This window comes from Crotalus tigris, unplaced genomic scaffold, assembly GCF_016545835.1.
Source record: "Crotalus tigris isolate CLP2741 ecotype Arizona unplaced genomic scaffold, ASM1654583v1 scf7180000024345.2110221, whole genome shotgun sequence".
NCBI lineage: Eukaryota > Metazoa > Chordata > Lepidosauria > Squamata > Viperidae > Crotalus > Crotalus tigris.
In genome coordinates, this window is record NW_024100514.1 from 813961 (window position 1) to 826707 (window position 12747).

A 12747-nucleotide genomic window follows, 5' to 3' on the forward strand; every position below is an offset into this window, starting at 1 on the left:
CACCATGATTTACTCACAGAAAGCCAGCCTCACATTTGAAGGCAGATGGATTTTATGTATTTGATTTTTATCTCACCCTTATTACTTAGTATAATAAGTAATTCAAGGTGGCAAACATACTCATATCTTTCCTCCTCCTATTTTCCTCACAACCCAGTCTATGTCTCCCCACTTTCCCCCTTCAAGCTACTCCCTGTGCTTTCATCAGGACTTGTAATCCATTTTCTCCATTACTGCTCCCCCATTTCCTTCCTTTTTCAACGTCATAAAGTCATTGAGTGACATCAGCTTAGAAGAATAAATAATAATAATAATAATAATAATAATAAAGTTGGAAGGGACCTTGGTGGTCATCCAGTCCAACCCCCTGCTCAGGCAGGAAACCCTATACCATTTCAGACAAATGGCTGCCCAGTCTTTTCTTAAAAACCTCCAGTGTTGGCGCATTCACCGCTTCTGGAGGCAGGTTTTTCCATTGGTTAATTGTTCTAACTGTCAAGAAGTTTCTCCTTAGTTCTAGGTTGCTTCTCTCCTTGATCAGTTTCAATCCATTGCTTCTTGTCCTGCCTTCAGGCGCCTTGGAAAATAGCTTGACTCCCTCTTCTTTGTGGCAGCCCCTGAGATACTGGATTACTGCTATCATGTCCCCCCTTGTCCTTCTCTTCATTAAACTAGACATATCCAATTCCAGCAGCCGTTCCTTATATGCTTTAGCCTCCAGTCCCCTAATCATCTTCGTTGCTCTTCTCTGTACTCTTTCTAGAGTTTCAACATTCCGGTGGAATGAAAAATCTCAGACCCTTCTAGAGTCACTGAAAAATATACTGGCCAGTTCATTACCTTTAATAATGTGCCCAAAATAAACAAATAAATAAATAAATTAGGAGTACCATCAATACAAGGAGTCCTCAACTTATGACCAAAATTGAGCCCCAAATTTATGTTGCTAAACAAGACAGTGGTTAAGTGAGCTTTGCTCCATTTTAGGACCTTTCTTGCCACTGTTGTTAAGTGAATCACTGCAACTGGTAAAGTTAGTAACATGGTTGCTAAGTGAATCTGGCTTCCCCACTGACTTTGCTTGTCAGAAGGTCGCAAAAGGGGATCATGTGATCCCAGGACACTGCAAATACGAGTCGGTTGCCAAGAGTCTGAATTTTGATCACGTGACCAAGGGGATACTGCAATGGCCGTTAACTATATATAAAAAAAAAACCGGTCGCAAGTCGCTTTTTTCCAATACCATTGTAACTCTGAACAGTCACTAAACAAACTGTCGCCAGCTGAGGACTACTTGTAGTCCTAGTTGATGTGTGGGACCTTCGTCCCATGTTTGTATCTTTTAGCCACTGCTGGCACTTTTTTTTTTGCGCCTCACTTTTTAAAGGCCGTGACTCTCTCAAGCCTGCAGATAACTCACTTCGTTCTGCAGTTTCCACTGATTCCCTTCTCTGGGAGGCTTGAATCGCTCTATTTGGGAGAGCTGCTGCTGCCACATCTTGTTCATTGTCGGATGAGAAATGTTCATGTGAGGAAAGTCTTCGAGGAGCAAAGGCAAGAGATCGTTCTCTTTGACTTTCACTGAAAGAAAGAGTCAGACCTAAAGCAATGAACGGCTGAAAAGTGGGCCTTATGCTTTCAGTTGCCATTAAAAACAGCTCCCTTCCCCATCCTGGAGCCGCCATGATTGGAGAAGGCGGGACTAAACTTATGTTATACAAATTAATGGTCATGGTACTGCGTGTCACATTACGTAATTTAACATTCTTGCTTATAAACTGTAGATCTGTGTAAACATATCTAAACAGGTCTGCTTACTTTAGGCTAGGACCGGGGTAGGCAACCTTGGCTCTTTTATGACTTGTGGACTTCAACTCCCAGAATTCCTGAGCCAGCATGGCTCAGCTTGGAAACCTCTCTTTTCCCCCTTAGCATGGCTGGCTCAGGAATTCTGGGACTTGTCGTCCATGAGTCATAAAAGAGCCAAGGTTGCCTACCCCTGTCTTAGACTCTCTCCTCCACAGATTTGCTCCATCAGTTAAACATCATAAACACATAGAAATATTTAATTAGCATGATCATTGTTAATATTCCTTGTTCTTAGCCTATCTCAAAACAAGCATAGCAGTTCGGTGTAACAGCTGTCATAACATATTACTAAACAATGTTGCATAACAGATGAACAAATCTGAAGTTAGTCAGAGTGGGGTTTTTGCACTTCACATACTGGGTGAGAATAAAGCATTCAGGAAAGAATCATTAGGGAGCCCTTGTGGTCTTTTGTAGAATCAATACGTTTTGAAATCAAAGGAGGTAGAATAGTTTATTTTTAAGATTGAAATGCTTTGGCGGCTCCTCTTCTTGAATTACCCACACATAATTTTATAGAGCTGAACAGCATTCATGGTTATTTTTTTTATCTGGGTCGAGAGGAGGGGGGGAAGGAAAGGAAAAAGAAAAGAAAAGAAAACAAAAAGGAAGGAAAGGTAGTTGGAATGCTTTGCTTGGGGAAGCACTGATTTGAAAGCGATGTTGCAGGGGTCCTCAAACTTGGCCACTTTAAGACTTGTGGACTTCAACTCCCAGAATTCCCCAGCCAGGACCCCTGCGATATACCAATCAGATGACAGATTAAACCAGGGGTAGGCAACCTTGTCTCTTTTATGACTCGTGGACTTCAATTCCCAGAATTCCTGAGCCAGCATGGCTCAGCTTGGAAACCTCTCCCTTTCCCCTCAACATGGCTGGCTCAGGAACTCTGGGAGTTGAAGTCCACGAGTCATAAAAGAGCCAAGGTTGCCTACCCCTGGACTAAACTAATGAGGACTAACAAAGAATTCCCAGGGAAGCCCAGCCTTCCTCATCACCTTGAGGAAATAGCTGGATAAAAGGCTCTCTAAACTCTCTACTCCCCTTGCCCAGGTCTAAGACATATGGAGGCAATCAGAAAAGTGTTTTTCACAGCTATAGGCGGCTAAAATGCCAGTGATCTTGGCCCATGGACTGAAAGAACGTGCTTTCAGAGGCTGCCAGGCTCTCTACCAAGAAAGGGGTTCGGTTCTTACTTGGAGCTGCTTTTTTTGGCTTTGCAAACCCTCCTCTTGAAATCCTCTGGTCGAGTTTGGAATGCCGAGGTATAGTTTTTCGAGAATAAATCTTTGCTGCATGTGAGATTCTTGGAGTTTCTTTAAGCACGTTCTCCTTGTATTTTTGCTCCTCAATGTAAACACACACAGAACAAATAGTTAGAGGATCACTCGTCGTTCCAGTACGGGCAGATCGTAATGACAGCTCACGATTCACACAGAAAGAGGCAAACCCAAAGTGCAAGAAGAGGCTGGTGACTTTCTGTTCATCAGATATTTAAGCTATCCAATGGCTGATTAATGTGGTTATATGTCTTTAAGATGAAAGCCCAAAGATATAATCCTAAAAGGCAGGAAGGCCTATCTTCACACTAACCAAAAGCACATCTTGGCCTTGTCCAGGTACAGAACAACTTATTTCCCCATCTTCAAATATCTGGTTTGGAGCCAAAGATATCACCATCCTCCATTTCACACAGACAAAGACTCCTGTATTGGTTTCCTCCCAGAGTTTTCCAGAATGGCTTCCCCTCGACACACACTGAAGGGGACAGAGTTCGCCATCTTGCTTCCTCAATCTTTGGAAGTGATACTTCGATCGAAATATACAACTTAAAAAAAAATTTATATTACTGAAAATAAGCCCCATCCCGAAGATAAGCTCTAGCTCAGTGGTTCTCAACCTGTGGGTCGGGACCCCATTTGGGGTCGAACGACCATTTCACGGGGGTCGCCAAACAACGCAGTCCACCATTTTTTCCCCCTTTCCCTTAGCTGTGCTACTCCCTTTTATTCTATTGGCTTTTGAAAGCCAATAGAATAGACTCTCTTGAATAGAGTCTAATTCTATTGGCTTTCAAAAGCCAATAGGAATTGTCCAGGCTGTCTCTGCCCTGCTGAGCCCGCCAAAAGCCCCCTTCTGCAAACGGTGCTGCACCAGTTGAGTAGTCCTCGACTTACGACCAGTTGAGTAGTCCTCGACTTACGACCGATTGGAGGTTGCGGCATTAAAAAGGTTGAGAACCACTGCTCTAGTGTGATTTTTTTCTGGGTGGGCCTAATATAAGCCCTACCTCAAAAATAAGCCCGGGGTGGGTGGGTGTGGCCAGCACAAGTAGCAACGAGCACACTGGGGCTTTACAGTCTGGCAGCAGTCACAGCACACCGGCCCCTTGGCACAGCGCAGGTAAGTCCGGGCGCGGAGGCAGAGGAAGGTGGGAGACAGGAGATCCAGATGCGCCACACACTTTTTACCCAGAGGTAGACTGGAAGCTTTGTCTGCTTGTGAATGAGGCACTTAGAAACCGAGCGATTCGCTCCATCTCTAAGTGCCCCATTTACAAGCAGATGAAGCTTCCAGTCTCCATCATTTCTCTGTCCGGGCGAAAAGTGTTTGGGCACCTATGGGGCGCTTGGGGCAGCTCCACCCCCTCCCTCACCTGCCTCGTCTCATGGTGGTCGCATGGTGTTGGGGGCCACGTGAGCTCCTGCGACAAGTGGCTGCAGAAGTGGGCCAGGAACAACGCAGGCTCCTGATGGACACGGTTGTTGGTGCCGCCACTGTCGCAAATTTTGGGGAAAAAAAATATAAGACCGAGTCTTTTTTGGGGGGAAACACAGTATCATCATATCTGTGGTATCTTTCTAGCTATTAAATGAACAGTGAATTATTTCCATATTAAATCAGATAACTGGTGACAGTCCAAGTGGCATTTTACTGCATAAAATAATGCTAAGTCTCCGGCCATCTTCTAAAAGTGACTGTTTTTCTGGCTCTGATCCCAGAGACAACCTATTACTAACCACATCTGCTCAGAGTCACCACAGATAGGAGAATGTTTTTCCCATAATCTTTAAGGGCCTAAAGTTCTTCATTATAAAAGTTAACTTTTTTTTTTTTTAGGAATAAAAAGAGGTGTTAAAATGGACATGGTGTCTTATAGACAGCTACTCAGATGGGATGGACAAAATTGGCAATTAAAATTACGGGAGGAGTTAGCACAAGAAAATATTATTTATTCTTGGTTTCAATATAGGCAATTAGCAGATAGATGGAAGGTGGATTGTAAGGTGGGCTTTCTTAGAGAAGATGAAAATCTTATTAAGCAAGTGAAGGATCAAAGACAAGCCCATATTAAGAGAATTTATGGGGTGCTAGTTGAATTGGACTCAGAAACGGAATTAATTAAAGATTGTATGATTAGATGGGCCCAAAACTTTGGTGAATCAGTCCCATTGGATACATGGGAAACCATTTGGGTAAGAAATGTCAAATTTACACAGGCACAGAATTTAAGGGAGAATTTTTATAAAATGTTTTATAGATGGCACCTTGACCCACAAAAAATGTCTTTCATGTACCCGGACTTACAGCCTAAATGTTGGAGATGTGGTTGCTTGGATGCCACCTATTACCACATTTGGTGGTCGTGCAGAGAGATAAAAGCATTTTGGATTAAGATATGGTGGAATATTCAGAGAATTTTTAGAAGGAGGGTAAAATTTACTCCGCAGTTATTTTTGTTGGGTATAGTTACTGATTGTGATACAAAGGAGGTTATATTGATGTTAAATTTGATCACAGCCGCAAGGCTGTTAGTAGGACAATATTGGAAGAAGGAATCCTTGCCTACACTACAGGAATGGTTTTTTAAAGTGTCCTATTTGGCGGAAATGGCAAAGATTTCAGCTTTCTTAAAGGAACAAACGCAAGAGAAATTTCTTGCTGTTTGGGATAAATGGATAGAATTTATACAATTTAAATTGGATATAAAAAAATACCATATTGCTTTTTCATAATTCTTATTTTTATATACATATACATATATTTCAGTCTTATTTTTTTTCTTTTTTATATATAATTTTTTTTTAATTCTTTTTTAATTAAGCCTATATTCTGCTCTGGGAAGCTCAGGGGGGGGAAAGGGGGGGTGTTTTGGGGGGGGGGATGGGGAAGGGGATGTTATGTTTAGTTTTTTGTATATGTTGTTTTCTGTTTTTGTATTGTTATATTTTTTTCTGTTTTTTTGTAAAAACTTATAAAAATTTTCAATAAAAAAAAAAAGTTAACTTTTTTTATAGGTGAAAAATGTTAGGCCCTTACAGATTATTTTTATAGCTAAAAAACTAAAATCTGTATAAAAGGAAACACAATGTATGCTGAAAAATCAAATCTGGAATTTTATCCTTCTCCTTTTAAAAAAACCACTACGAATAAGCAGTTACTCATACTGGGCTCTATGGATCTCGATTCCAGCAAACAAAATATATGACCAAATCTCATCCGTGCTCCAGATATGACTAGATCTTTCTAGAATTTAACACAGGGTGAAAATACAATCAATGTGAAGTGCACACTTTGAAAAACAGGACCTCCTTCCCAAGAGTCTCAGGAAAATTGATCTGTTTGATTTGTCTGAGATAGATAAAATGGTGGCCACTTCAAGTAGTCTTCAACTTACAACCACAATTGGGAACAGAATTATTGTTACTAAACAAGACAGTTGTTAAGTGAGGTGCATCCGATTTTATGAACTTTTTTGCCACGGTTGTTAAGTGAATCACCGCTGTTGCTAAATGAGTCAGGGTGTCGTTAAGCAAATCCAACTTCCCCCATTGACTTTTGGTTGTCAGAAGCTAGATGGGAAGGTGACAAATGGAGACCATGGTTGGTCCCGGGATGCTGCAACCTTCATCAATAAATGCCAGTTGCCAAACGCCTGAGTTCTGAACATAGGGCTGCTGCAATGGTTGTAAGTCTGAAGACTGATTGTAAGACACTTTTTTTTCAATGCCCTTGTAACGTCAAACGGTCACTAAGTGAATGGTTGTAAATTGAGGATAGCCCATATTTAAAGTTCTGCTCAGGTAAATTTGGTGGGGAGAAAACCCTCACCAAAATTTAAATATATGAGAATTGACTTAGTGCAAAAGTTGCCCTTCAGATATTAATGTTCTAAACAATATTTAGTGTTAAAAAGAAGTGCGCAGAACTATCAGCACATTTCTTCTGCATCTTACCATTTCCTGAGCCTTTGCTTTTATTGTTGAAAGTTCCAGTCTTTCGCTAGCTTCATATGCTCTTAGGTCTTCATCATAAGCTTTACTCAGATGCTAGAAGACACAATAAAGTCCGAATGTTGTCTGTAACAAGTTATTTTCTTATGAAACATGCCTTTTGATAATTCTATTCTCATAGCAGTTCAAAAACTATTTTTTTAAGAAATCAGGAGCTCCATTTAACATGGATTCTAGACCAGGGGTTCCCAACCCCCAGTCCGTGGACCGGTACCAGGCTGCAGCATGCCAGCAACCGGTCCACACAAACAAGCAAAGCCCCATCCACGGGATGCAGGAAGCACACAAAACCACACACTTCCGGTCCATGGGAAAACCTCTCTCCATGGAACCGGTCCCTGGTGCCCAAAAGGTTGGGGACCTCTGTTCTAGGCTATTGAAACTTAACATATTCAGATTCAGTGGTTCAGCTGCAGTTCTAGAACAAAAAACTCAGCTAACATACTGAAAGAGCAATTAATGTCTGAAAGCTTCAGAGCCAAAAAATAAGACAAGCTCTCCTTATTTTTTTTAAAATACCTAAGGAAATTAAAAAGGATCCAAGAAAGATAAAAGTGAATATTAAGGCTACCCCTTTACTATTTCTACCCATCTAAATTTAGAAGGTAGGAGAAAATATAAATTTGAAATACATGGACGTGGATCTACAATAAAAGATGCTGTTCAGATAAAGTTCCAAACCAAGCCTGGAGTTATAAGAACTGATCTTAAATATTGACAGAAATATCCTAGTTTTGTATTAATTTTTATTTTGCCGTCCATCTCACAGTTTGTGGAAACTCTGGGCGTCCATGACTCAGAAGGTTTTTTTGTTCAAGTGGATGTGATCAGTGGCTGATCTCAGTGAGGAGATTAGCCCTCAATAGGCAGATTCCTGAGCCACAGGTAGGGACTCCTAGAGATTCATTCAATAAAACAAATAAGAGGACTTGCACTTTTGCTTCCTGCAGTCATTCTACCTATACTTTAATTTTGTCACTTTTCTTTTCCTCCGTCTGTTTTTTTACCCAAGTTTCTCCACTGGCATTTCCAAAAGTGTCTAGTTTATATTAGGAATCTCTAATCACCTTTGTATCCTTTAGTAATTCTTTCAGTCTTTCATCTAGCCCAGTGATGGCGAACCTTTTAGAGACCGACTGGCCAAACTGCAATCCAAAACCCACTTATGCATCGTCGGGTGCTGTGTAGGTGTGGCCCATTGGGTGGGCGTGGCCCATTGAGTGGGCGTGGCTACGGTGGTAACGGCAGACTCGGTGGGACTAAAAAGTTCAATAAATCAATTCCAACTTTGCAAGAATTTTTTTTCCCGCAAGAAGTTGAAATTGACTGATTGATTGAATCTTTATTTTTTTTTGCACATGGCGGTGGAGACCTAAAGTGAAAAGGTTTTATAAAACCCAGCTGAAGGTCTAGGACTGGGGCGACGGCGCACATGCCCACAGAGAGGGCTCTGCGTGCCACCTCTGGCACCCGTGCCATAGGTTCGCCACCACTGATCTAGAACAATCCAATTAATCATGCTTTTGGATCCATGCCCTTTCCATGTGCATGTGTTGAGACTTACACTGAAACCACATAGTTGAAACAAAATGCCATTTTTCTACAACTAATGATTGGTTTCATTCATGGCTGTGCTTCCAAATGGCGTGATCACTTTTTATGTACTCTTTTGTCTCATTCCAACTAACTATTCATGTCACCTAATAAAATATTTTTCCTCCTTGGATCACTTCCATTCAGAACACTCAGCAATGTTTCCAAACTTATTTCTGGTTCTTCTTCTATCATCACTCACTGGACAGTAACTTTTTTCTCATGCCCGTCCACAACAATTGAGATGACACCAATGCATACTTTCCAGTATACTTTTCAGCCCAGTCAATTCTGTACTTTGACTTCCCTGTATGATTTTCACAAGATTGGACTATTTACATTCCGATCCTTGATGTCTTTCCCCATTCTTCATTTCCCAAATGTACAATGTATCTATTTTTATTTTATTCATTCTTCCAGGCTCTTAGTTGCAGTCTTCGGTTTGCCATAGTCATCAGTAGATGGCCAATAAATATGGACCTCAGCTACCACCCCCCATGACTTTGGTCAATCAGATATGATAAACTAGCTTTACTAGGTTGCTAGCTTTAACCATATCCATGCCCTATGCAACATTCCCTCCCATCAGCAAGGACAATACTGGTCAGCTTCAGAGCATTTGGCCACTATGTTACAAGCAGGCAGTTTTACCCCAAGCAAGTGTATGCTATTCTATACAACCTCAGATAGCTAAAGATCATCTATCAAGCCAACATACAATACAATGCTACCAGCTCACCCATTAGGAGGTACGTGTAGCATACTGTCACACTTAGAATGTCTTTTTCTTTTGGAGATGATATAAAACCTCTGAAGTGGAAAAGCAAAAGTTCTTTTCATCCAAGTTCTATTGATCGCTAAGAGTATCTATTAATACATTCACTTATTAAGGCATTATTTAGCTGGCCCCATTTCTATTACTGCTGCCATTACCTTTGGTCTTAATTTCCTTTGATCCTGCTCATTTTGCCAACAGATTTGCACCCTTCGTGCTGGCTCTTCTGTATCCTTCTGGGGTGGACTATCAGATACATGTGATGACTCATAATTAGATGGAGGTGGGGAAGCAGAAAATGACCGTCGCCTACTGGGTGCTTTCCTTGGACGGCGAACATCTATGAAATAAACAAACTTTGGACAGGTCTACCACAATTGGGTTTTTTTAAAAAACAAGGGATCATGAAGGGCCTTTCAATAAATTTCAGAAGCTCTGTTTCTAAAGCTTGTCCTGTCATGCCTTTGGGATCTGATATGGATTGCCCTGTATTACATTCAATCAGGTACAGCCTTGGAAAAAAGTACTTTTGAGAGACAATTATGACCTGGATGACTGAGAATCTCCATAGACAATCAGAGATGTATTTTTTTTAGCAACTAGATTCAGGCTCTTTGTAAAGTTATTGTTTTTAAACTCTTGAGTTAGCACAGTTCCCAACAGTGCTCAAACCCCTCAGTTCAGCTATTGTGACACCCATTATACAAAGAAATCTCTTCAATCTAGCACTTTCTAGAAGGTGTTACTATGACAATTCTCAGAAGTCTTAGTTAGCATGGTCAACAGGAATTATGGAAGCTGTAGCTCTGATAGCTAAAGAGGGGATCAGGTCAAGGAAAGATGCTAGATGATAGGCAGGTATGTAGTTATTTTCCATTCCTGGTGGAAATTATATGTCCCAACATAGAACAATACAATTTGCTCATTAATAAATGTCATGTTCCGAATGTTACCTGATTGTTGTTTGGTTTGGCGATAGTCCATGATGCTATCACTGTGTTGAGAAAGGGTATCCTCATCAGCCGACAACTCGTCCCGGCTTTTTTCACCCAAAGCGTGCTTTAACATCTGTGATTTTTTTTTTTAAAAAAAAATTGCTTTATCTGTTCAGAGTTCCTTCCAAAGTAATCTTCCATGATTTTACATACAAAACATTCGCTTTTAATCACGAAAAATAATTAAGTACACAAAGTCTAATATTTACTTCAAAGACTCCAGATCACCACTTTGTGCCACCAATTGTAGGCCTAATCTGCACAAGCTGATAAAATCCTACAGTGCCAAGAGGTACTAAAAAGTATCCTTAATAGTACTATTACTATTGCACTATTAAAGACTCCAGCAAAAAGATTCTACCGTATATTATTTATGCTTCCTAGAGTGAAAATCCCTTCAAGTAAGAAACTAGTATGCAAGGTTTATTTAGTCCATTCCTTGTTGTTCCAATTTAAATAGAGAAGTATTTTTTTTCCTGTCTTTCTCTTCTTTTGCTGAAGATTGATGTTTAGAAATGCGAACTCAAACTTAAAAGTATGAAGTTGGATATTGAATTTAATCAAGCAGGACTTGAGTATCTCCTTCTATTGTATTTAAGCCTATATTCAGAACCTTTTCGGTACCAACTGATAATATGATTCTTATAAACATATAATAACCTTGAACGTCCTTTCCAAACAGTTCTTTCTGCACAATACAATTTAGCAAGGAGAAATGGCAAATTCATTCTGCACAAAAGTCAGTTTAGCAGATTGATAAAAATGAGCAAAAGAACTATGTTACATAGAAATAAATACATAACAGGTATTATTTATTTGTTTCAACCATCTTTGGATATTAGGGAACTGAGACCTTCTGATACACTACCAGGCAATGGGAAATAAATACTTTGAATAGAATAGAATAGAATAGAATAGAATTGAATAGAATAGAATAGAACAGAATAGAATAGAATCTGGAAGGGACCTTGGTGGTCATCTAGTCCAATCCCCTGCTCAGGCAGGAAACCCTATACCATTTCAGACAAATGGTTGTCCAGTCTCTTCTTAAAAACTTCCAGTGTTGGAGCATTCACAACTTCTGGAGGCAGGTTGTTAAACCCTATAATATGCAATTCACTTTCTTGGCTTCAAAATGAGAGGCACTACAAACTTAGACAATTTGCACAATGGAGGGAGAATGTAGGGATTCCTACTACCAAACTGAATCAATACCCAGATGGCTTCCATAATTTTACAAAGGAGCTTTCATAACTATTTTTCTTTACTAAATACAACCATCTGGCTAGATGTTGTTCTTGGCTGTGGAACTGGCCATTTTCAGATCAGGTGAAGAAATAACAAAACAGATGGTTGAACAGAGAAAAAAAATGCCTGATACAGCAGATTAGGAAAATGTCCATGCCACTGTAGATATTTCCAGTGGTAGATAGTTGGTGGTAAATGTTAGGAATTCTGGAAGCTAGAAAAGTCCAGCTTCAATGGAAACAACTCCTTGCCTGTTAATCCTTCAATATCCTGCTGTACTAAAGAGCTACCACACTGCAATCATTTGCTTGGGGTCAGAGGTCACAGTGGGTGGCTTCTTAGGTTGCGCCTCAGGTACTTAATCTGAGGAGGAAAGATGGGGATATGAAGAAATATGGAGACTCAAGGATGCAGACTCTGCTCTAGAATCTGGAACCAAGAGGGGGAAAAAAATCCTTGATCCTTCCTAGAAAGAAACCCTGACTTTTCCCTAACCTTTTCCGGTTGGCTCCGTCCCCTCTGCTTGACCATGAATCCCACAACAGGCTAAGCTAGAAACCAATCTGCAATTCACAAATCATACTAAGAAAAACGAAACAAAACAAAACATAGGATAACATATTTTGAGGTGTGATTTCAGTTAACCTGTTCCAGTAGGCATTTTCCCCCCCTTCCAAACAATGCAGGAGTCAGTGGGTAAGTCAGCCTTGGGTAAAAGGCCCCCACAACAGCAAACCCAGGGAAACCTGGCAATCAATCAAAGGCAGATCAAGGGTCAGCTTGAGGTGAAATGACAGCTGACCCAGGCAAATGCCAAACTTGTTATTGTGCCCATTCTCATTAAGAGATGCCCAGACACCGCATCAAATCTACAACTGCCACCACAAGCCTGCTATGATTTTAGTGCAATAAAATAAAGGATAATATCTCCTAATTATTTTATTGTGAATACTGGGTTATTCTGGAGAAAAAT

The 12747-nt window shown here is 40.5% G+C and overlaps 1 protein-coding gene across 2 annotated transcripts in view; it reads right to left on the minus strand.

The window, feature by feature from the left end:
* The window catches only part of CEP95 (centrosomal protein 95), a 46008-nt gene that overhangs the window by 4366 nt on the left and 28895 nt on the right, over nt 1-12747 (minus strand). For both annotated transcript variants that reach the window (XM_039326810.1, XM_039326809.1), the window contains exons 13-17: nt 10485-10599; nt 9690-9871; nt 7107-7199; nt 3066-3216; nt 1421-1581 (exon numbers count right to left, since the gene is read on the minus strand). In XM_039326810.1, the coding sequence (XP_039182744.1) occupies nt 1421-1581; nt 3066-3216; nt 7107-7199; nt 9690-9871; nt 10485-10599 (702 nt within the window). The remainder of the gene's footprint in view (nt 1-1420; nt 1582-3065; nt 3217-7106; nt 7200-9689; nt 9872-10484; nt 10600-12747) is intronic.